Source organism: Mobula birostris, chromosome 18 (genome assembly GCF_030028105.1).
Source record: "Mobula birostris isolate sMobBir1 chromosome 18, sMobBir1.hap1, whole genome shotgun sequence".
NCBI classification, from domain to species: Eukaryota; Metazoa; Chordata; class Chondrichthyes; order Myliobatiformes; family Myliobatidae; genus Mobula; species Mobula birostris.
In genome coordinates this window covers 30690125-30714449 of record NC_092387.1, presented here as the reverse complement: position 1 = coordinate 30714449, position 24325 = coordinate 30690125, and the positions used below count along the sequence as shown (strand labels likewise).

The 24325-nt window shown below is 49.0% G+C and overlaps 1 protein-coding gene across 1 annotated transcript in view; it reads left to right on the top strand.

Moving 5' to 3' along the window:
* Positions 1 to 19438, top strand: part of LOC140211821 (tolloid-like protein 2) — a 124558-nt gene extending 105120 nt beyond the window's left edge. Inside the window, exons 13-21 of the mRNA XM_072281985.1 lie at positions 1794 to 1989; positions 5275 to 5400; positions 7473 to 7633; positions 8310 to 8490; positions 10092 to 10217; positions 11982 to 12109; positions 12864 to 13077; positions 14637 to 14887; positions 18177 to 19438. Coding sequence (XP_072138086.1) covers positions 1794 to 1989; positions 5275 to 5400; positions 7473 to 7633; positions 8310 to 8490; positions 10092 to 10217; positions 11982 to 12109; positions 12864 to 13077; positions 14637 to 14887; positions 18177 to 18311 — 1518 coding nt within the window. The 3' untranslated portion in view covers positions 18312 to 19438. The remainder of the gene's footprint in view (positions 1 to 1793; positions 1990 to 5274; positions 5401 to 7472; positions 7634 to 8309; positions 8491 to 10091; positions 10218 to 11981; positions 12110 to 12863; positions 13078 to 14636; positions 14888 to 18176) is intronic.
* Positions 19439 to 24325: the final 4887 nt, after the last annotated feature.

The following is a 24325-nucleotide window of genomic DNA, read 5'->3' as shown; positions in this document are numbered from 1 at the left end:
CAAATATCCGGACCTGCCTCTCGGTTTTTTTGCACTACCTTACTTTCTATTTTTTCTATTTTCTATTTATGATTTATAATTTAAATTTTTAATATTTACTAATTTTTACTATTTTTAGTATTTTTAATATTTAATATTTGTACTCCAGGGAGCGGGAAGCACAGAATCAAATATCGCTGTGATGATTGTACATTCTAGTACTAATTGTTTGGCGACAATAAAGTATAAAGTAAAGTAAAGTAAAGCATGATCGGATGGGACAGTCTGAAATCCATTGGCAGATAGGAAACAGAAAATAAGAATGAGTGGAGACACTGACTACTGGATTAGCGTAGCAATCAGTGCTTAGGCCCACCTGTTTATAATGTGAATGATTTGGTTGAGGAAACAGACCATAATATTTCATTATTTGCCTGTGAGACTTAAAGAGGATAAATTATGAGGAAGCTGCAAAACAGTTTCAGGATGGCAAGCAGTCTGAACACAAGGAAAAGGGTTCTGAGAGCTGTACAACATGGAAACAAGTCCTTTGGCCCAGCTATCTATTTGCATGCATTTGGCCCTTGCCCTCAATGTCATTTAAGGATTGTAACTGTACGCAGCTCCATCACTTACCCCGACAGCTCTTTCCGTATACCCAGTATCCTCTGTGAAAATCCTGTCTCTCAGGTCCCCTTTGCAACCAGTCAGTATACTCTCCACCACGCGCCTATTGAAGTTTGTGAAAATCTTAGGTGACAAGCCGAAGCTGGAGAAAGTGGAGACGCTGCTGTGCCATCTTTGTAATGCCACTTGCATGCTGGTCCCAGGACAGATCCTCTGACATGATAACGCTGAGGAGTTTAAAGCTGCTGACCCTCTCTACCTCAAACACAGGGAAATCTGCAGTTGCTGGAATTTCAAGCAACACACATAAAAGTTGCTGGTGAACGCAGCAGGCCAGGCAGCATCTATAGGAAGAGGTACAGTCGACGTTTCGGGCCGAGACCCTTCGTCAGGACTAACTGAAAGAAGAGATAGTAAGAGATTTGAAAGTGGGGGGGGGGGGGGGTGAGATCCGAAATGATAGGATATATCCCTTTTGCCAATCAACCTTCCAGCTCTTGGCTCCATCCACCCTGCTCCTGTCTTCTCCTATCATTTCGGGTCTCCCCCTCCCCCTCCCACTTTCAAATCTCTTACTATCTCTTCTTTCAGTTAGTCCTGACAAAGGGTCTCGGCCCAAAACAATGACTGTACCTCTTCCTATAAATGCCCTCTACCTCTGGTCCTTTGAGGAATGGTTCATGGACCTCCGGTTTCCTCCTCCTGTAGTTAACAATCAGCTCTTTGGTTTTGATGACATTGTTATTGTTGTGGCACCGTTCAGCCAGATCTTCAATCTTCCTCCCATATGCTGATTCATCACAGCCTGGGATTTGGCCAATGACAGTGGTGTCATCAGCAAACTTAAATATAGCAGGGGAACTATGCTTGGCCTCACAGTCATAAGTATAAAACCTCAGCACTGCCCCTGAGTGGAGAGGAGTCGTCAGACATGGGCCTCTTGTCCTGAAGCATTTCTGATGGAATGGAGTGCGGCTGTCCCAGTCTGTGAGCCTGCCCCTTGGACACAGAGCAGCCCAAGAACAGTGCAGTCCCCGGTGAGTTGGGCTATCAGTACCAAGGGGTGTGTGTGGAGCTAAAGGCGAAAGAGTTCTCTGTAACCTTCACTGGGAAAATCTATGTGCTGCTGGGATCCCCAGCTGGTTCTCTGCACAAACGCCTCCCTCTCCAACATCTGTCTTTTCCAGATGGAGCGGCACGATACCTGTGCGTACGACTTCCTGGAGATCCGTGATGGTGGCGGCCCAGAGGCTCCCCTCATTGGCCTCTTCTGTGGTTACACTAAACCCAACGATATCAAATCCAGCTCCAACAAACTCTGGATGAGGTTCTCGTCAGATAATTCAATCAACAAGGCGGGATTCGCCGCAGACTTTTTCAAGGGTAGGTTTGATCAGTTGGGCTTTCAGAATCAGGTTCATTACCACTGTTGTGAGATTTGTTGTCCTGTGGTAGCAGTACAATGCAAGACCTATAAAATTCTATATGCTACAAAAATAAATAGTGCAAGATTTCCAAGTTCACGGTGATAAGATGGTAGTGCAAGAATTACCAAAATATTATACAATAAGGGGTGCATACTCACACTGTCCAGATAAGAAGTGATGGTAGTATTGCACAGGGTGCCCACGATAGCAGGGTGTGGTAACCAGGGCTAAACAGCTTAAACAGAGTTCTGGTAAACAGAGGGTCATAACAGTCTAACTGGGGGAGGGGTCAAATATGATAGAGGCATTTAAGAGGCTTTTAGATAGACACATGCATGTACAGGGAATTGAAAGGTATGAACCATGTGTAGGCACAACATCTTGGGCCAAATATGTTTTATCTCAAAAACCTGACAGATAAATCTTTGTTTCCCTCTCTCTTTTGGAAGTGCATTTTTTCTTGTTTAAGCTGAAGAGACTGCAATTACAAAAATACACTATGTGAACTGTCTATATAAGACATTTTATTCTTGCAATTACATTTTATTGCAGTAAAATGTCAACTTAGCCGGCTGGTGGTGTAGTGGTATCAACACCAGACTTGGAGGCAAATGGTCCCGAGTTCGAATCCAGCCAGCCTCTTGCACACTTTCCATCCATGCTAGGTTGAGTGTCAAGCTAGCAAATCGGCCTCATAAAAACAGTCCAAAATGCTACGGAAACGGCAAAAATGCCGCTTGATGTGCCACAAGGTGTGGACACGGGTGGGAATTGAACCCGGGTCGCTGGTATTGTAAAGTGTTGTGCTAACCACAAGGCTATCATGCTGTCCTTCACCTTTGACAAAAGCTTCTCATCAAGTTTGTAAGTTCATACAAGTCTCTTAAGGCAACGGACAGTCTCTCAGCATTTCACAGATACTCAACAATTCCGCTACTTCTATCAAAGTAAATGACTTGACATTATTCTCTATCTGCTATGTGCACCCAGTTTGTCTACATCCCCTGAAGCCTCTTGGCATCCTCACACGTTTTTATGTCAAGTGTTTTGGTCCCTCAGCCATACACAGTCCTACTGCGCACTGCCATACTGGGCTGAGATTGCTAATGGGGTTGCTCGGTCACTACCCACCACTGCGAGCGCTAGCACCACGTGTTGTGCGAAGTTCAAAAAAAGATTTTTTTAAAACTCATGATCTCTCGCGGAAGCCTTCGCGACCTCTTATGGAACCCTGTTTGAGAAACCCTGATCTGGAGGGTGCAGAGCCCTAAGATGTTGTGTGTGGTGGGTATTCTACTGATTCGTCAAAGAATAATATTTAGGAAAGCAAACTGCACGTTACTGTGTGGTAATTAGTTATTGTCAGATGCTGGCTGCTTTACTGAGGCAGGGAGAGGTGTAGACAGACTGCCTGGAGAGATGCAGTCTGTTTCCGTGATGTGCTAAGCTGTATCCACGGTTCTCTGCAGTCTCGTGCGGTCTTGGGCAGAGCAGTTGCCATACCAAGCCATGATGTAACCCAATAGGATACGTTTGCGGCGTATCTGTAAAAATTGGTGATCAGCCATGGGAACATGCCACATTGACTTATCCTCCTGAGGAAGTAAAGGTGCTGGCGTGCTTTCTTGATTGTGGCATAAATGTGGTTGGATAAGCTGTTGGTGATGTTTGCAGCAGGAACCTGAAGCTTTCATCACTCAGCACGTTGATGTAAGATAGAAACATGGGCACTGCCTCCTTCCTGAAGTCAATGACCAGACCCTTGTTTTGCTAACATAGAGGAAAGGTTATTGTGATGACACCATGTCCCAAGGCCTCTATCTCCTTCTTGAACTCCAACTTGTCATTGTTTGAGGTTTGGCCTACTGCAGTGGTATCATCTATAAACATGTAGATACAGTTAGAGCAGAATCTGGCCACGCTCCCCTGAGTGAATAGGGAATAAAGAAGGGCGCCAAGGATACAGACTTCTTGTGGGACACCAGTGTTGAAGGTAATCATGGCAGAGATGTTGCTATCTATTGTGACTGATTGCTATGTGTTGGTCACAAAGTCAGTTGCAAAGGCAGGTCTTGAGTCCCAGGCCTAGGGGTTTAGAAATAAGTTTAGAATTATGTTATTGAAGGTTTATAACTGGAGGAAGTGAATACAACTGAATTGAAATAGGCTTCATTGTCCAGGCCACGGGTGAGACGATGTCTAGATGACCATAAATGGAATTCAACAGCCCCAGAAGTTGGAAATCTAAAATAAGCAACTCAGCAGGTGAGGTGGCGTCGGTGGGAAGAGAAGTAACTAAGGATCTGCAGATGCTGGAAATCCAAACAACACACACAATAATGCTGAAGAAACTCAGCAAGCCAGGCAGCATCTATGGAAACAGTGCAGTCGACGTTTCGGGCTGAGACCCTTTAGTCGACTGTACTTTTTCCCGTAGATGCTGCCTGGCCTGCTGAGTTCCTCCAGCATTTTGTGCCTGTTGCAAAGAGAAATGACTGATCCAGGCGGGAGATCCTTCAGGAAAGGAAGAAGTCCACTGGGTTTCAGAGGTTCAAAGGTTAATTTATTTTCAAAGATACTGGTGGGGGAGGGACGGAAAGAGCAAATTGAAATCTCTGTTGGGTGAGGCAGGGTTACCACGGGTATAAACTATGAACAAGGTCATTTGATCTATGAGTTAACAGTATGTAAGCGGGCGGCACAGCGCTATTACAACGCCAACAACCGGGCCTCAACTCTGCCGCAGTTTGCAAGTTCTCTGTAAGTTCTCCTCATGACGATGCAGGCTTCCTCCAGGACTTTGGGATTCCTTCCACATCTGAAGATGCATGTTGGCTAATTGGTCACAAAGCTGGCACGGGATTGTTGGACTGGAAGGGCTGGTTACTGTGATGTATCTCCAAACAAAACTTAAATGAAATTCGCAGGGTTAGAGAGAGGACAGTTAACACGGAGGCAATGAAATGAGGGAAGTTTGACAGTGAAACCACATACAGGAATGTAGGAGTTGCAGAGTGCAATTTAGGGGCCTCTGTAGGGAAATGTGCTTTGAGACAGGCAGCACTTGAGCTCCATGCACTGGGGTGACAGAGACTGGTGATGCATTGACAGCACCATATTCCTGCGGTCCAGTTACTGTAATGCCAGGGGAGAACCTGGCGTGTAACAACGACCTGCTGCATTTATGTGGTGCCATTCAAGCAGCAGGGACACACACTGATCCTGCTGTGTTCCATCGCAGAGGAGGACGAGTGTGCCCGGCCGGAGCACGGTGGTTGTCAGCAGCGATGTGTCAACACCCTGGGCAGCTACAGATGCTCCTGTGAACCGGGCTATGAGCTGGCAGCAGACCGCAAGAGCTGTGAAGGTAAGTGTACCCAGCCCCGAACCCTCCAACAGGGTCATCCCCACCTGCTCCGCACCCAAACCAAACCCCACAATCCCCCACGACTGATCCCTTGTCAGAGTGTCACCTACCAATCACCTCGCCCCGCCCCCCATCACCGGGTCACCCCCCCCTCCCCACACCTTCCCACTTATCACTTATCTTCCCTCCCACTTCTCTACTCCTTGCTCAATCCCCCTCCCCGGGCTTTGCTCTACAGTCAGGGGTTCAATACGAGAGCTGCCACACTGCTCTGTGTGCTTGGGGAATCAGGTAAATGACCTTAACTTTGCACAAAGACCAAGTGATGGTTTGCAGCTGCTGGTTGTTGAACTCAAGACTAGCATGCGGAGGGTCAGTCTCGAGGTTAAGGTGCGGAGGTCAGTCTCAGGGTTAAGGTGAGGAGGGTCGGTCTCGGGGTTAAGGTGAGGAGGTTTGGTCTCGGGGTTAAGGTGAGGAGGGTCAGTCTCGGGGTTAAGGTGCGGAGGGTCGGTCTCGGGGTTAAAGTGAGGAGGGTCGGTCTCGGGGTTAAGATGCGGAGGGTCGGTCTCGCGGTTAAGATGAGGTTCTGTCTCGGGGTTAAGGTGAGGAGGTTCGGTCTCGGGGTTAAGATGCGGAGGGTCGGTCTCGCGGTTAAGATGAGGTTCTGTCTCGGGGTTAAGGTGAGGAGGTTCGGTCTGGGGGTTAAGGTGAGGAGGGTCGGTCTCGGGGTTAAGGTGCGGAGGGTCAGTCTCAGGGTTAAGCTGCAGAGGGTCGGTCTGGGGGTTAAGGTGAGGAGGTTTGGTCTCGGGGTTAAGGTGACGAGGTTCGGACTCGGGGTTAAGATGCAGTGGGTCGGTCTCGGGGTTAAGGTGAGGAGGGTCGGTCTCGGGGTTAAGGTGCGGAGGGTCGGTCTCGGGGTTAAGGTGAGGAGGTTCGGTCTCGGGGTTAAGGTGCGGAGGGTCGGTCTGGAGGTTAAGGTGAGGAGGGTCGGTCTCGGGGTTAAGGTGCGGAGGGTCGGTCTCCGGGTTAAGGTGCGGAGGGTCGGTCTCGGGGTTAAGGTGAGGAGGGTCGGTCTCGGGGTTAAGGTGAGGAGGTTCGGTCTCGGGGTTAAAGTGAGGAGGGTCGGTCTCGGGGTTAAGGTGAGGAGGGTCGGTCTCGGGGTTAAGGTGAGGAGGGTCGGTCTCGGGGTTAAGGTGCAGAGGGTCGGTCTCGGGGTTAAGGTGCGGAGGGTCAGTCTGGAGGTTAAGGTGAGGAGGGTCGGTCTGGGGGTTAAGGTGAGGAGGGTCGATCTCGGGGTTAAAGTGTGGCAGGTGGGTCTCGGGGTTAAGGTGCGGAGGGTCGGTCTGGGGGTTAAGGTGAGGAGGGTCGGTCTCGGGGTTAAGGTGCGGATGGTCAGTCTCGGGGTTAAGGTGTGGAGGGTCGGTCTCGGGGTTAAGGTGCGGAGGGTCGGTCTGGGGGTTAAGGTGAGGAGGGTCGATCTCGGGGTTAAAGTGCGGCGGGTGGGTCTCGGGGTTAAGGTGCGGAAGGTCGGTCTCGGGGTTAAGGTGCGGAGGGTCGGTCTCGGGGTTAAGGTGAGAAGGGTCGGTCTCGGGGTTAAGGTGCGGAGGGTCGGTCTGGGGGTTAAGGTGCGGAGGGTCGGTCTGGGGGTTAAGGTGCCTAGGATCGGTCTGGGGGTTAAGGTGAGGAGGGTTGGTCTCGGGATGAGGGTACAGAGGATTGGGTGCTGTTCACGTGATGTCTCCGCGATGTGCAGTGGTGGCACCAGTCCAGCTGGAACCACGTCTATTGGGTGTTTTTACCCTGGGTGCTTGGGTTGTATTGGATGCTGTTACCCCGGGTGCCCAGACTGTAATGGGCACTGATTACAGTAGGTGCCTTGTCTGTGTTTGATGCCCGGGTTGTGTTGGATGCCATTGACCGTAGGTGCCCGGGCTGTGTTGGATGACGTTGACCGTGGGTGCCCCGGCTGTGTTGGGGGCTGATTACACTAGGCACCTGGAATGTGTTGGGTGCTGTTTACCCCGGGTACCATTGACCACAAGCACACTGATCTCTGCTGTCTTGCTCCCCAGCTGCCTGTGGTGGATTCCTCACTTCTCTGAACGGCACGGTGAGCAGCCCTGGCTGGCCCCACGAGTACCCTACCAACCGGAACTGTGTGTGGCAGCTCGTCGCCCCAGCGCAGTATCGCATCTCCCTGCTCTTCGAGGCCTTCGAGCTGGAAGGAAACGACGTAGGTCGTGGCGGTGTCACTGGGGCACCGCGGGGGGAGGGGTTGTGTTGGTGTGGGGTGGGGAACGTGGTGACTGTCACGTATTAGTGTGCCACCTCAGATTGGTGTCAGTATGGGGACCCCAGGGGGGTAGGTTCTATTGTCAGTGTAGTGAAGGGATTATTCGTCTTCCAATATCGCCACACCCCTCAGCTGATCCCGTCACAGGCAGGCGTGGAACTTGTCACTGCTCATTCCACGAGTTTCTGTAGATTGCTGGATTTGGGACAGGGTTGGGGTTGGGGGTGATGTCTGGTACAGGGTGGGTATTAGGGTGGAGGATGGTCTCGGAGGGCTCCCACTGGCCCCTGAAGTTACCCCTCCACCCTGGGTGTGGGCGAGCAGAGGTCGGCTGTGCTCTGCGGGATTAAACATCAGAGACTGAAACACGAAGTCACACCAACACTGCCCCACACACACACACACCACCCCAGCACTCTGCACACACAGACACACGCCTGCACAGGCACAGGTAGACTCCCTTACAACACACGTACACCCACAGACTCACACACACACACACAGATGCACTCCCCTACAACCCTCCCGCGTGCTCACGTGCACACACACGCTGCCCCCCCCCCCCCCCCCGTCCTCAGGGTGGAAGCTGTGCTGACAGTGTTGTGCCTCTCCCCAGGTGTGCAAGTACGACTACGTCGAGGTTCACAGCGGGCTCTCCTCTGGATCCAAACTGCACGGCAGGTTCTGTGGCACCGAGAGGCCTGACATCATCACCTCACAGTTCAACAACATGCGGATCGAGTTCAAGTCTGACAATACCGTGTCCAAGAAAGGTTTCAAAGGACAGTTCTTCGCAGGTGAGCGCTGGTTCAGGAGACGATGAGGTCTGGTGCAGTGGCAGGCGTGACGTCCTGAGCAAAAACTCTCACGCCTGCTGTGACTGGAGATCTTAGCCCGCTGACACCTCCCGTACCGCAGTTGGGTGTTGGGCACCTCAGCCACTAGGGGGAGCTGCAGTCCTGGACGGTGGGCCTCTCCACTGGGTGAGTGCGGTCCCTACACACTGAACATCAGCCACCAGTAATGCCGTCGAGGGCTTCTGTCCCAGTGACCAACCTTGGTCATGTGAAAAGTTGTGACATCCTTAATGTTATCCTGATCTGGTGCCTTCGAGAGGGTTTAAAGCCAGCCTTCAGCAAGTCCGCAGCGTAATGTATCACTCATAGTGCTTTGCAGTCAATTACAGATTCTGCATTAAACTTGTTACATTAAATGTATTTATATATATATATATATATATGTATATCTTGTAGTTATAACATACTTCACTTGCAGAGGTCGTGGAAGCAGTGTTGAGGGAGCTCTGAGGGGCTCAGGAAGCAGATATGTAGAGAAAGGTAAGGGGTCAGGGTCATTGACACCTAAGCAATCCATCAAACTAGATGCTCTGGGGCCACACTGGTGCTGGAAGGAGTCTGGATGGTGTGGAGAGAGGGAATGTGAGCACAAGCGCTCTACTTGTGCCTCGGTGCCGTAGAGCCCAGGAGCTGGGAGCTGTGCTGCCCTGCGTGTTATTACAGAGATGACGTGATCTATTTAAAACCACGCTAACCTAGCAGAATGACACAACGCTCTGCTTCTGGTTTGATGGACTCATAGCAACAGGCTTCCTAGGTTAAAGTTGTTTGCTCCAGCTTCTGTCTGTGAGTAATGCGTGCCATGCCTTTTGCTGATGTCAGCATTCATGAGAAGGGAGTTGGTGCCAGAGCTGGAGTAAATCACAACTAGATTTCAACAGGAAATGTGGTTAGAAGCTTCAAACCGCGTGCCAAATGCTGTTGTGCACGCTTGAGTCCTAATGCCAGCCTTCAGGGGGGTTTCATTTCAAGACCCAGCTGTCGAAGACGGCTTCACAGCCCAGAAGCTTCTCCTGTCGGCTGCGACAAAGGGCTGGCTTGTAGAGGACATCGTGCCTGCCCAACCAGAAAGTGGCACGTTGCTGGCCCCACGTTGCTCGTGCTTGATCCCCGCTCACTACAGACCAGTGCCTCTCCCGGGGCAACTCCTTTGCTCGTTTTGATGAGGGCTTTGCCAATGACCTCCCTGGAGTGTGTCCATCTGGTGAAAGGCAGGAGGATGGTGTACCTTGTGGGGTGAAGTGAACTTCGCCTTCGTGAGGAGAGAGTTTTCTGTAATGTTGCCAGAAACTGGGTGACACTGAGAGGACCTTTAACCCGCGTCCCTCCATTTCCCCCTGCTGCTTGGAGCATTCCTTCGCCTGCCGTGGCCTTTCTCAGACCCTGGCTGCGAGCTGATCACCTCACTCCTGCTGCAGGCTTCAGCCAGACCATGCTCTGTTGGCTTCCCTGAGCTGGGCACCAGGTTCCATGTCATCGGATGCTCTTTGCCCCTCTACGAAGGGCACCTTTTTGTCTGACTTGCTGTTCCTCCCCCTCAGATAAGGACGAGTGCTCGGTGAACAACGGGGGCTGTCAGCACGAATGCGTGAACACGGTCGGGACTTACGTCTGCCAGTGTCGCAACGGGTTCACGCTGCACGAGAACGGCCTCGACTGTAAGGAAGGTGAGGGACTTGGCATTCACTGCCCACCGGCCACACCAGCACACGGTCTCCAATCTACCCACTCATTCACCCCCATCAGCGCACTCTCTCCCCACCAACACATTCTCCAATCCCCCGCTAGCTCCGTGCCAGGCTGAGGAATTCCTGCCATGAGGAGGAACTGAGGAGGTCACTTGTGTCAGCCTCACCTGCAGCTCCTGACTTTGTAGTAATGAGGCGTCTTCACAGGGAGCTTCTCCCACCTTGCCCCTTATGTATAGTTATGTAGGCAGCTTTTCATAACGACCTGTGTTTACCTTACATCTTTGATGTGAAAACACATTCTAGGCTTTTTAATGGAGGGACGGGGGGGGGGAGAAAAGTATCTGAGAAGAGCACAGATATGTCCTTGTAGTCGAGCTGTCTCTGAGATGCAGAGGGGTGACGTGGTTTGGCAGGGTGTTTGAGTGTCGGCACACGGGAGTGGCAGAAGAGGCCAGAGTCCGAGAAGTGGGAAGTCTGGCTGCTTTGTAGAGATTGGGAAGGGCAACGGAGAGTGCTGCCATAAAGAGGTGAAGGACCGGAGGAGGTCAGTGGGTCTTTGCTGAGGGCCAGCTTATGTAGAGAAGATGAATTGAATAGTGTTGGGGGACTCCTCTGACTCTATTGTAACGAGGAAATGAGGAGTTGGAAAATTGGTTTGAGAGCTCACTTTGATGCAATAGTATATAATGGGGATGGGGCGGGGGGGAGAAAACGCACAGAGCAGTCAGAGGAAATGGAGTTTGTGGATGTGATGTTGTCTGTTCAGTGCCTCGGGGATGGCAGCTGCATTCCAGCAGAGATGTACTACCCAGCCAGGTGCTCTGTTACACAGTGTAGCCGATGCTCCTGGCTCCACAGCCTCAGGGCAAAGTGAACCGAGACCCTGTTGCCACAGTGTATTCTACATGTACGTGTTCGCAGAGCACACACACGTGTGCTGTATGACATGTATAGATGTGTAGGGTGTGTGTATGTATATATCATGGATAAGGTAAATGTAAGCAGGCTTTTTTCACTGAGGTTGAATGAGATGAGAATTAGAGGTCATGGGTTAAGGGTAAAAGGAGAACTGTTTAAGGGGAACATGAAGGGGAACTTCTTCACTCAGAGGGTGGTGCAAGCTTGTAACGAGCTGCCAGCGGAAGTAACTGGGTGTAGGTTCACTTTCAACATTCAAGAGAAATTTGAATGGGTGCTTGCATGAGGGGGTGTAGAGAGGGTTATGATCTGGGTGTGGGTTGATGGGACTAGGCAGAATAGATGGGCTGAAGGGCCTGTTTCTGTGCTATCGTGTTGCCTGGCTCTGACATGGACACACCAGCGTGGGACATGTTGTCTTTCCTGACGTGCAATGCAGCAGCTGGCAAATCAGATGCTGAATTTTTTGAAGCCTGTATGAAGTGGAGCACAGCTCCCGAGACTCACTTTCGATCCCATCCCCCAGAGCTGTTTGTGTGGAGTTTGCATGTTCTTCCTGTGATTGTGCTGGCTCCCCCAAATGTAGGAGTGACAGGAGAATCAGAGATAGGTCACAGGTAATTGAGGGCCAGCACAGACTTTAGGCTGAAAGGAAAGTTAAGAATGTGAGTGTCAGGCACTAGGACCCTGGGTGGAGCCCCACATCTGGGCACTCGGCAGAGATGGTGTCCCATTCGGAAGTTACACCCCATTTGGAACTCTCTGGCTCACTCGATTAATGTCCAAAGTGATCTTAAATTCCTTCCTCCCTTTCTCCTACAGCTGGCTGCAGAAATACAATAAGCAGTGTGGAGGGAGTGATCACCAGCCCCAACTGGCCGGACAAGTACCCCAACCGCAAAGAGTGTACCTGGACCATCTCTGCCCCCCCCGGGCACAGGGTCAAGCTGGTAAGTGTTTCCGTTGCGACTCCAGGCGCCACTCGGAGGGAAGGGTCTCCTTCGTCGTGACCGCAAGGCGTCCTGACGTTCTGCAGGCCTGCACAAACAGCGGTGAGATGGGCCTGAACTTGCCCAGTGCCCGAGGAGGCGCGGTGAATGGCAATGTCTGGTGAAAGTTCTGTTTGAGGAATCCCTGCATGTTCTGCCGTGCAGAGAGCTGAGGCAGTGGGGTGGAACTCTAAAGCCCGTAGGTGGAGTAGTGGGGGCGGGGGGGGGCACTGGCACTGTGTCTACGCTAGTCAGATGTGGGCTGTCTGCAGGGTGGGGAATGTTGGAGATGGGGTTTGGGGTTTGGGAACGGGGAACAGGGGGAGGCTGCCTGGATCTGATCTGGGGATGATAGGTGAAAGAGAGGCGGCATTAGCGAAGGGGTGGTGGAACTCAGGGGATTCGGGTGGTCCTTGGAAGAGGGCGGTGTCGTGGCCTTGTTTGGGATGAGAGGGGGGCAAGCTGTTGAGTGGTCTTACCTGAAGCAGGTTTCCACTGCTAGACTGAGCAGTGAAGGGCACTCAGGGTGAGCTGACCTTGTCTTTACCCAGTCCTCTCAATGCCATCTCAGGAGTGACACTAAATTGGAAATATCATCTCAAGTGGTGGCCTGGGGTTTGGGAAAATGTTGTTGTTGGGAGGGGGTTGAGCTGAAATAGGAAGAATCTATTCTTTCCAGTCCTCAGACTAAATCCTTCCAACTTGGATCCATTAGGCCTTCAGCGAGTTTGAAATTGAGCAGCATCAGGAATGTATTTATGACTATCTCGAGGTCTACGATGGTCTTGGTGCAAGGTCCTCCTTTCTGGCCCGATACTGTGGGAGTAGAAAGCCAGAGACGATCATCACCACGGGGAATAAAATGTTCATCAAGTTTTTCTCTGATGCCTCGATCCAGAGGAAAGGATTCCAGGCAAAACACAGCACAGGTGAGATGTGATCCACAGGCTAAGTGCAGCCTAAAGGACGTGGCCTTTGTGACAGTCAGATAGCAGATTTTCTCAGACGCTGTAAGGCTGAAGTAGACAGAAAGCACTGGGGGAAAAAGACAATAACCTGAACGCCAACCCTCACTTTCAAGTACTGCATGACCTGCTGTGTACCCCCAGCGTTTTTGGGTTTATATTCATGGTTTTGATTTCAGTCCTTGGGTGATGAGTGAAATTGGTTACTCCAATGTTCAGGCTCACCCATTTTCTACAAGTTCTCTGACCTTGTCCCACATTCCCCCCTTTTTCATCCAGCTAGCCCCCACCCACTGAAATGTCCCCCGTGAGGGATCGTTGCCATCTTCCACTGATCCTGCTCTCATCTCCACTGCTGTACGTACCTCCAGCCTTGGGCTTCGGCTGGTGGAGCTGAGGGCTTGGCATGAGCAGAATCAGCTGCCAAATCCTCTGGCTCATCCACACGTTATGGGATAGACTTCCTGCTACCCTTCACTCATACCTGGCCTGGTACAGCACTGGTCAAGACTGCGATGAAGTGCTCCTCACTGTTTAGTTTAGGTACATCATCAGCAATATTCCAGTTTGACACCAACAAGGACAAGGAATCCACTCAGTCATTCTGAGCATTTCACCATCACTGCCTTTGGTAGGCTAGTGGTTAGGTTACTGAACCAGTAAAGAGAGCTCTGGAATCTTGATTCAAGGTCACAAGTTCAAAGCCCACTAGTAAATTTGAATAATTAAATATTAATATTTTTAAAGGCAATTAAGCCTCTTTCTCAGGCTGTAGTGAGGGGCTTCCTTCATCGTGTCAGTAGCTTCCTCTCAGTTTTCACTACTGTCAGTCACGCACGTCCCAGATGGAGACTCAGGAATACCATCGCACTCAAATATAGAAGGATTCTTCATCGCTGTTTCCATAACAGTTTTGTTTTACCAGTCAGGGTTGTTAGCCCTGAGCTGAACCCCCGAACCTGGAGGAACAGTTGACCACTCTTGTTCTGACCTCTACCCTTTGACCCATTCGGCATGGGGACCCTACCAAGAGCCAAAACATAAAGCTCAGACTCCAGCCAACATAGCTGTCCAGGTCATTGAGGCACGCAAGCCTTCAAACCCAACAGCAAGGTTGTGCTCCTCTTGGAGGACAGGGAAGCTGTAGCTGTTATTAATGTCATAGTCCAGCCAAGTTCACCAATGCCTGTCGGGAGGCTGTTTACCATTCTTACCCGGTCTGGTCTATTTTATGTTGGGAAAGTGGGGAAAATCAAAATGTGAGTAGACAAGTCAAATTACCATGGGGCAAAAAAGGGTCAGCATGGATGTGATGGGCCAAAGGGCCAGTTTCTCTGCTGTACAGCACAATGACTCTGAGGTAAGTGTAAATAGATGCTGATGGTGGCCCAAAGGCCCTCTCTTCATCTCTGCTCCAGACCCAAGATTGTGGTTCACTTTCAATGCTTCTTGAGATGGGGTTGGACAACCAGTCCTGGCATTGTTTGTTTGCTTCACACAGGGCAATAACTCTTGTTTTTCAGTGTGTGGTGGGCATCTCAGAGCCAAGGTCAGAACCAACGACTTGTACTCACACGCACAGTTTGGAGACAACAATTACCCTGGTCAGCTGCATTGTGACTGGGTGATCATGGCAGAGGATGGCTATGGAGTGGAGCTGATATTTCAGACGTTTGAGATCGAGGAAGAGGCTGACTGCGGATACGATTACATAGAGATATACGACGGCCCTGACAGTGCGGCCCCTCGACTTGGGAGATTCTGTGGATCAGGGGTAAGGTTTACAGAGTTAGTGGGCAGGACAAAGTCTGCAACGTCCCATGCACACTGACACTTTGGAACATTGTCTGGGACAGGACTGGACATCCCTGTGTGAAATCACAAGAGATGGGCAAGGTTTCCAATGAATATTTCTCCATGGAGCAAGACTCAAAAATTTGGGAATTGGGGATAGTCGGCATGACAGTAGAGGAAGTACTAAATAAATAAAGGCATCCGTTTGTCTTGCGAGACCATGGATCTGCGCCTGGAAAGTCTTCTCTCTCTGGGCAAGGTTGTATGGAAGACCAGCAGTTGCCCATGCTGCAAGTCTCCCCTCTCCACGACACCAATGTTGTCCAAGGGAAGGGCATTAGGACCCATACAGCTTGGCACCAGTGTCGTCGCAGAGCAATATGTGATTAAGTGCCTTGCTCAAGGACACAACACGCTGCCTCGGCTGGGGCTCGAACTCACGACCTTCAGGTCGCTAGTCCAATGCCTTAACCACTTGGCCACGTGCCCACACAGAGGAAGTACTATATGTCTTAAAATTTATAAAACTAGGTAATTCTCCAGGGCCTGACCAAGTATACAGGTATCTGGGAACATAGCAGTTAATTGAAGGTGGCCAATATGGCTTTGCTTGTGGAGATAGTGTCTTTTGAGCTTGACTAAATTTTTTGATGACGTGACCCTGGAAAATCAGTGAGAGCAGGGTGTTAGGCATGGTTTATATGGATTTCAGTAAGGCTTTTAATAAGGGACTTCAGTAGAACCTTTACGTGGTAGGCTGCTCTGGAAAGTTAGAGTACATGGGACCCAAAGAGAGCAATTTGCTAGACGGTAGAAAGCAAAGGGTGATGGTGGGAGTCTGGAGGCCTGTGACGAGTGGTGGGCCTCAGGTTAGCCCTAGGCCTGTTTTGTCTTTATCAACAATTTGGATGTGAATGTACAGGCCATTTTCAGATGACACTAAAGCGCGTCATTGACACGGAGGGGGTAGTATGTATGTAAGCGGAATAAGCTTCCAGAGGAAGTGGATGAGGTAGCTATAGAAACAACCTTTAAAAAATAGTTGGACAGATACATAGATAGGAAGGGTTTAGATGGATACGGGGTGAACCCAGACAAATGGGACTAACTTGATGGACACCTTGGTTGGCATGGACCAGTTGGGCTGAGGGGCCTGTTTCCATGCTGTTTGACTCTGACTGGGGCCTGGGAAAGAAGGGTGGGACTGAGGAGAGTCAGGTGAGCTACATGCAGGAGGGTCCTGTGATTGGCTGGTTGATTATGTGCTTTTTGTGAGAGAGTCCATTTAATAAGCAGTGTTTGATTCTCATATGCTTATAAATGCAGCAAGTTTAAACAGATAAATTTTCAGAAAACGCCATTGCTCATTTTCCAATCTGGCAACGAACAGATCAGATCACAGCTCTGCAGCCCCACTACAGCTGGCCATGAATGGGAGCGGCATTGAAGCAGCTCACTGGGAGGAGGCAGCCCCAGACAGCTACATAGTGAGGGCCCAGCTCATGAGGGCAAAAGGGAGAGCTCAGGTCTAATGACTATTCTGTCAGATGTACCAGCAAGGTGATCCGTCTCGACTATTCCTGAGATCGCCACCCTTGTCCAAGCCAGCCTCCAGTTAAATCAGTTCATCAGTATGATATCAAGAAATGTCTGGAGAAGGCAAAGATCACAGGACCAGGCAATATCCCTGTAGTACCGAAGGCCTGCACTCAGGAACTAGCTGTGCCTCTAAGCCAACCTCATATCATTTAATTTGTTATCCTGGCATCTACCTAACAATGTGGGGAATTTCCCAGCTATGCCTGTGATGGAATGGTGGAGCAGACTCAATGGTCTAATTGGCTTAATTCTGCTCCTATGTCTTATGGTCACGTTCTCCAAAGACTTGACAAATCCAATCTGGTTCATGACCACCTGGCCTACTCGGAGTCACCGAAGAAATGATTGGAGTTGTACTGACGGTACTGACAAGCAGCACTTCTTCACCAGTCAGCTGCGGACTGATGGCCATTGTGGCTTTTCCAGGGCCACTCAGCTCCAGGCTTTATCACAGCCTACGTCCAAGCATGGGCCAAAGAGCAGATGGCAGAGCTGAGGTGAGAGTGACTGCCAGTGGCATCAGTAACATTTCACCAAGTGTGGCATCAAGAAGGCCAGGTAAACCTGAAGTCAGTAGGCATGAGCAAGGAAACACCCCACTGCTATCCTAGTAGACAATGATTGTGGTGGTTGGAGGTCAATACTCCCAGTCCCAGTATATTACTGCAGGAGTTCCCCTGGGTGCCTTACATCCAACCATTTGGATGTTACTTCAGCAACAACCTTTCATTAGTATGAAGTGGGGTGTTCTCGGATGACTCCACAGTGTCCAGTTCCTCAGCAGGTGAAGCAGCAAGAACAGGACAACATTCAGGCATGGGTTTGATTAATGAAGTGTAACACAGGTGCCAGGCAAAAGGAGAGAGTTGAAACACCTATCCTTGACGTTGACTGACATTACCATCTCTGGGACCCTACCATCAATATCCTAGGGACCACCATTAACCAGAGACTTACTACCCATTGAGAGCAGATTGGAAGCTGGGTGTCCTACACTCACTTCCTAACAGCCAAAGGTTTTTCACGATCTTCAGGGCATAAATGAGAGGCCTTGCCTGGTTGAGTGCAGGGCCACCAACTCCAGAAATAGTGCCATTCACGACAAAGCAGCCTGCTTCATTGGCACCTCATCTGCAGCCCAGAACAATCCAGCACTTGGGCATGGTGGCTTTGTAAAGTGCACTCGAGTTACTCTCCTCACAGATCCCACGGCCTACACCACCAAGAGGGGCAAGGCCGGCAGGGTCATGGGAGTGCCACCACGTGGAGGTCTCCTTTCAGGTTAACACTGCCCTACTCTCCCTTCACTGTCATCATCTAAATCCCGGAGCTCCCGCTCCAGCAGCACGAGGGAATCCCTTCACCTGAAGCACGACAGCAGTGTAAATCAGTGGCCTACCACAGAAAGGGATGACCTGGGAGCAGTAGCCAATCAGCCTCTCAATCCAGTTAATAAACCTATGGTTTGTCACCACCACCTCTCAAAGACAGTTAGGGATGAGCAATAAATGCAGGCCCCACTCGTGACGCTCGGTCTTCAGCCCAGTTGTGATATACCCAGTTTAAAAACAAAGTTCCTCTTGAATCCAACTGCGAACAATTTCTGTCTCTTGGGAAGTTAAACCAGTTCCTTAACCAGCTTGACTGACTCTTCATTTCTCTTTCCCTAGCTCCTGGAGGACATGTACTCTGCAGGGGACTCGATCATGATCCGATTTCACACTGATGACACCATAAATAAGAAAGGTTTTCACGCTCGATACACCAGCACCAAGTTTCAAGATGAGCTGCACATGAGGAAATGACCACACCCCACTGGTGGTACGCTGGACTTTAAAAATGCGGCTTACTTTACCTGTACTTTGACCAAGGAGGGTTGAGAGGCATTTCTGCTTTTGGTTCAAATTGAACATGATTCCAAAACAGGAAACAAATCCTCCTTCATCCAAACCATTGATTCAGTGTTACTTATGATTCTATTCTGAAAGCTCTGCCCTGTCAGACTGACATCTCTGTCCTCATCCCCATCCTTTCCTCCCTGTCCCTTTCCCCTTCCCCATTCCTCTCTCCCAACCTCCCTTTCTCTGCCCTACCCTATTGGCTCCTTTCTCCTCTTCCTTCCCCTGCATCTGTCCAGTCTGCATTTATAAGTGTGATGACTCCTTGCTTTTTGCTTAAATATGAAGGCAACGTTTCCAACCTGCCTCACTGGCTGGGAGGTTTACACTGCTCTGGCTGCCGAAAGGACACAGCTAGTTATGGATCCCGGTAGGCAAACTGCATGCAAATATAGAACTTCGAAGAGCCGGAAACCTTTGAAACATTACAAGAAATAGGGCGGTCTGATCATCTTTAACAGTGTTTATGATGTTCAAGCTCATCGCATGTGAATATGTTGAGAATTGGGCACTGTGATATTCAAAAACAAATGGAGATAGTTCGCTTAAAATAGAATGTGGTATTCTGTTTAATAAGAAAAAAGTAACGCTGAGATACTTCAGAAATCCAAATTTTTAATGAATTATTCCATGCATGGAAGCCACTGGTGTTTCCATTAACCCTAGGTGCAGGAAAAGAGCAGAAACATATTTATAGTAAAATATTCAACATTACAGTCTGTTGCTTCTGTATGTCTGAAGCTGTATCTGGTAGTTGGTTGTAGATGGTTAGTTTGTTATTTATTCTCAAGAAACACAGTGTGTGGCTGGGTCAGAGCAGGCACAGCTGTGCTCCCTACTGTGTTGTACATGAAGCAAGGATGTATCTGTATGCATTCAACAGTAAATTCCCCAGATCTTTACCTATCACCATTATACAGAGGACAATTCTCTGCGCATCACTGATTCACCTATCAGGAAAAACTCTGGGACTATAATCTTGTGGCCTTTTTGTGAAGTGCCTGAAAAGTACTGTTTACAAAACAATGCATCTTTTCTGAATTTATAATTTTTCTGTTGAAAGTTAAAATAAAGAATTGCTTATTTAAAAAGTGCAATTAAGATAGAGAAGTCAATCATTCAGTGATGAGGTCATTCAAAATACTGTTGTCCAGTAACATCTATTGCTGCCATTCAGAGTTTCATCTCATACTGGCAAGATTTTTTAATAGATCTGCAGTTCCATTTGCTACCTTCCGACAGTGGGAACGATTCTGGACTCTGGAATGTTGGGAGATGGCAGTCAGTGAATCCACAGTCTCCATGGCCAACTCCAGTATACAGATTATCAAGTCCTAGAAATTTCAGCACCCACCATGGCAAATATGAAGTGGACTTATCTTTTTTCTCTCTTGGGTTCCTCCATTTTTAGAAACCTTTTCACAGTCCATCTTACATATCTGTTTCTCCATCTCTCGGTGGTTATTGGAGCTCTGCCCAAAATGACCCTGTGGATGTGCCCTCAAGTGTGTCCTCTGAATACTGCTGTGGCATTAGCCCTTATTGGGGCAGAAATGGCTAGAAATGGGGCATAATTTTATGGTGATAGGAGGAAAATATAGAGGGATGTCAGTGGTAGCTTTCTCATAAGGCAGTGAAGCGGTCTTTAATTTTTAAAACAGGTAGATAGATTCTTGGTAAGTAAAGGTCTGAGAGGTTACTGTGGGGAGATGGGAATGTGGAGTTGCGGTGATAATCAGATCAGCCATGTATTAATTGCTGGTAGAGGGTTGGGGGCGAGTGCCCATCAATAGATTTGTATGTTATGTGTTCCATTGCTATTACTTTCCTACTGTTCTTTTTCAGTTCTTCATTCCCCACTGTTTTCAGGAGTTACTTTTTGTCTTATTCTATGAAGGACACAAACTATTTGATTAATTTTGCTCTGTTTCAGAATCAGGTTTATTATCACTGACTTACATGTTGTGAAATTTCACAAACACAAGAAAATTTGCAGATGATGGAAATCCAAAGCAACACACACACACACACACACACACACACACACAAAATGCTGGAGGAACTCAGCAGGTCAGGCAGCACCCATGGCAAAAAGTAAACAGTCGACGTTTCAGGCCGAGATCCTCCTTCAGGACATGAGGTAACAGAGTCCTTAAAGTGAGATCATTGGTTGCAGGAACATCTCAGTGGACAGGCAAGTTAGTGTAGATATCCCCTTTTGTTCAAGAGCCTGATGGTTCAGGGGTAGTAACTGTTCCTGAACATGGTGGTGCAAATCCTGAGGCTCTTATACCTTCTCCCCAATGGCAGCAGTGAGAAAAGAGCATGGCCTGGGTGGTGGGGATCCCTGATGATGGATGCTCCTTTCCTACGACAGCGTTTCATGTAGATGTGCTCAATGGTTGGGAGGGCTATACCCGTGATGTACTGGGGCGAGTCCACTACCTTTTGTAGTTCTTCTGAATATACCAGATGTCACAGCCCCAGAATAGAGGGATATCCATTTAGTACAGAGATGAGGATGAATTTCTTGCAAAGGATAGTAAACCTGTGGAATTCATTGCTACAGGTGGTTGTTGAGGCTGGGTCATTGTGTGTATCGAAGGTGGAGGTTTTATTGATTCTTGATTCGTCAGGGCATGAAAGGTTATGTGGAGAATGAGGTTGAGAGGGAAATGGATCAGCCATGATGAAATGGCAGAGCAGTTTCAATGGCTCATGTGGCCCAATTCTGCTCCTGTGTCTTATGGTTTTCTTGCCACATGTTGCTATTTTGGACTCTCTGAAGTTTTCTATTACCACAGTGTGGTCTTTATGATCCTCTGCACCTCCCCTGCTGATTTGCTCCACAATACCTCATTCGATATGGACCGATGTAAACAAATACCGGACCAGAGTCTGCAGGACTCTTTAAGAGAATGGATGGCAGGATCCAACAGAGGCCGTTGTATACAGCCTCACCTGAGGAGCGGTCTACCTGAGGAGGGCCAAGCCAAATGCTGAGCCTAATATCCCCACACAGATACTGAGACAATGCTAGCAGCGTGCTCTCTTTTCCCAGGAAAAGCCAGGCGACCCTGAACCCTGCTCGACGTCCCAGCCCATATTCCACTTTGGCGCCGGGGGTGGGTTGGAATTTGACAGAAAATGTCGTGCAGAGAGAGGCTCAAACCCCAGTCATCTGCAGGTGTCACTTGCCTTGGGAAGCTGGCCAAAGCCATCAAAGGTAGGGTGCCTGGTGAGAAATGGTTGTCAGCGGTCGCCACAGGCTCTTCAACCCTCAGTGGGTAGAGGGAAGGAGGGGCAGTGGCTGGAAGAGGGTGTGACCCACTTTGGAGCAGTGAAGAAACTGGGAGTGGATACAGAGCTGAATAATTGGGAAGGGCTCCCGATAACCGAAATCAGATCCTCGAGCTACCACACACATTCTAACTGTATCACTGTCACTTGACAATGAAATAATTAGATAAAGGAGCAGAACATAGGCCATTGAGTCTGCTCTGCCATTCAATCATGGTTACAATTCATTTTGACTCCAGTCTCCACCTCTCCCCGTCATCATTAACCCCTCCCACCCCATATCAATCAGGAACGTATAAATCTCTGCCTTAAATACATCTTGTGACTTGGCCTCTGTGACAGCAGATTCACCACCCTCTGGTGAAGAAACTCCTCTTCATGCCAATTGTAGAGAGGCATCCCTTTATTCAGAAGCATCCTTGCCACCTCCGCACTATCCAGGCCTTTTAGTATCTGGTAGGTTTCAATCAGATCGTCCCCTCGTCCTTGTGAACTCCCATCGAGCACAGGACCTGAGACATCAAACACTCCGCATATACTTTGCAGGCAAGCCCAGCCAAGTGTGTGCACAGAGAGATTCCACAGACTGCAAACCTAAGTGTCATGCCTTTAGAAAGGCAATAATTCAATCTTCAGCATTGTTTAGTTCTGATGAAAGGTAAGTCACCTGAAATGTTTTCTCACCACAGACACTGCCTGACCTGTGGAGTGTTGCTCCAGGGGTGCCAGCCCTACACTATTCTGAATAGTGATGAGCTATTTAAACCACTGACACATCCTCAGTTCACTGGTTTCAGGCAATGTCTTTGGTAAGCATGTAGTCTCAGGCAGAGAGTTTCCATGCCTGCTGAGCGTTGGGTATGGTCTAACCCTCTGGCACTGGAATGCGGCCCAAATCCCATCCAGGGTCAGAGCATGCCTACTCAGGATGCAGCTCCTGGCTGCGCTAAAATCTCCACATCTGTTCGTGTTATTCAGAGCACAACATTGACTAAATACAAGAAGCTCTTTGCTTCCTGATACTGAACAATGTTCTAAGTACATTGTTCAGAGCATTCTGCAGTTATTTCATATGCAAAACTTGTTCATTATGTCCATACCCAGCCACAGAGCTCTAGTATTTAATTTCCTTATTAGATCTAATCTGGTTATTCAGTTTACGTTTTGATTTTTAGTTGAATGCTGTTTACTCTGTGTTCTTCCATCACTGCAGCTTACGACGTCGGGCAATGGTGAGTTATCAACTCTTCCCTGGTTTGCTAGTGACTGAGGGAGACTGTGTGTTTCTACTGGGCATTGAGTAATATTAGCAGGTCACAGATTTTTAAAACTGTATCAGTCTTCCCATGATATTTTGTCCATTCCTGCAACTCTGGTGCTAAAGCTGAGCATCTTCTGAAAGCCCTTCACCCCAGGGGTGTATGTTTCCCCAAGGTGATGGTGGAGGTAGGAGGAGGCCGTTCAGCTCTTGGTGCATGATTCATCACGGTTGACCTTTTACTCTGGCACCACTTCCCTTGCAGCCACCTTATAAATCCCGCAAAGCCTACCAGTCTCCGTTCTGAATAGGGGTCAGTCCTTCAGGTAACGTAGCCTGTTGGGGCCATCTACTGTATCCTGTCTTCCTAACGCAAACTCCTCTACAGAGTGAGACCTGACCTAGTTTGGGGGACTGTTTCGTAAAGCACTTTCACTCTGTTGACAACAGGCAGGAATTCCGGGTGGTCAACCATTTTTAATACCACTCCCCGTTCCCATTCTGACATGTCAGTCCATGGTTCTTACTGCCACAATGAGGCCACTCTCAGGTTAGAGGAGCATATTCCATCTGGGTAGCTTCCAACCTGGCGATATTATATCAATTTGCCCAACTTCTAGTCATTTCTATCCCCTCCCCTTCCTTTTACATTCACTACTTTGGTCCCCTCTTCCCACTTCTCTTCTTCTCAGCTGCCTATCACCTCCCTCTGGTGCCTCTCCTCCTTTCCGTTCTCCTATGGTCCACTCTCCTCTGCTATCAGATTCCTTCTTCTCCAGCCTTTTACCTTTTCCACCTATCACCTCCCAGCTTTTCAATTCATTCTCCCCTCCCTCACCCCCCTACCTTCCCCCTCATCTGGTTTCACCTAGCACCTTTCAGCTCGTACACCTTCCCTTCCCCCCACTTTCTTATCCTGGCTTCTTTCCCCTTCATTTCCAGTCCTGATGAAGGTTCTTGGCCCAAAATGTTGACTGTGTATTCCTCTCTATTCCTCTCTATACATGCTGTCTGGCCTGCTGAGTTCTTCCAGTATTTAGTATGTGTTACTCTGGATTTCCAGCATCTGCAGAATCTTTTGTGTGAATGACACAAATATAACTTGTCACCTATTAGCCTATGCCTGAAGTCGTCTGGGTCTTACACAACATTCGATAACCCTTGGAAGGCCCATTGCAAAAGGTCCTGATTATAACCCAGTTTCCTCTGGTTCTGCCATGTCTTGTTCCTGGTGTGACACAGCTGCCAAAGGATAAAACTGCCCAGTTTTTGTCATTGCCATTTATTTCACCCTGCTAATATTTCTAACTCGTTTCCAGGAGATCATAATCAGCTTGCCATTCTGATCGTCATTTTTTTCAGC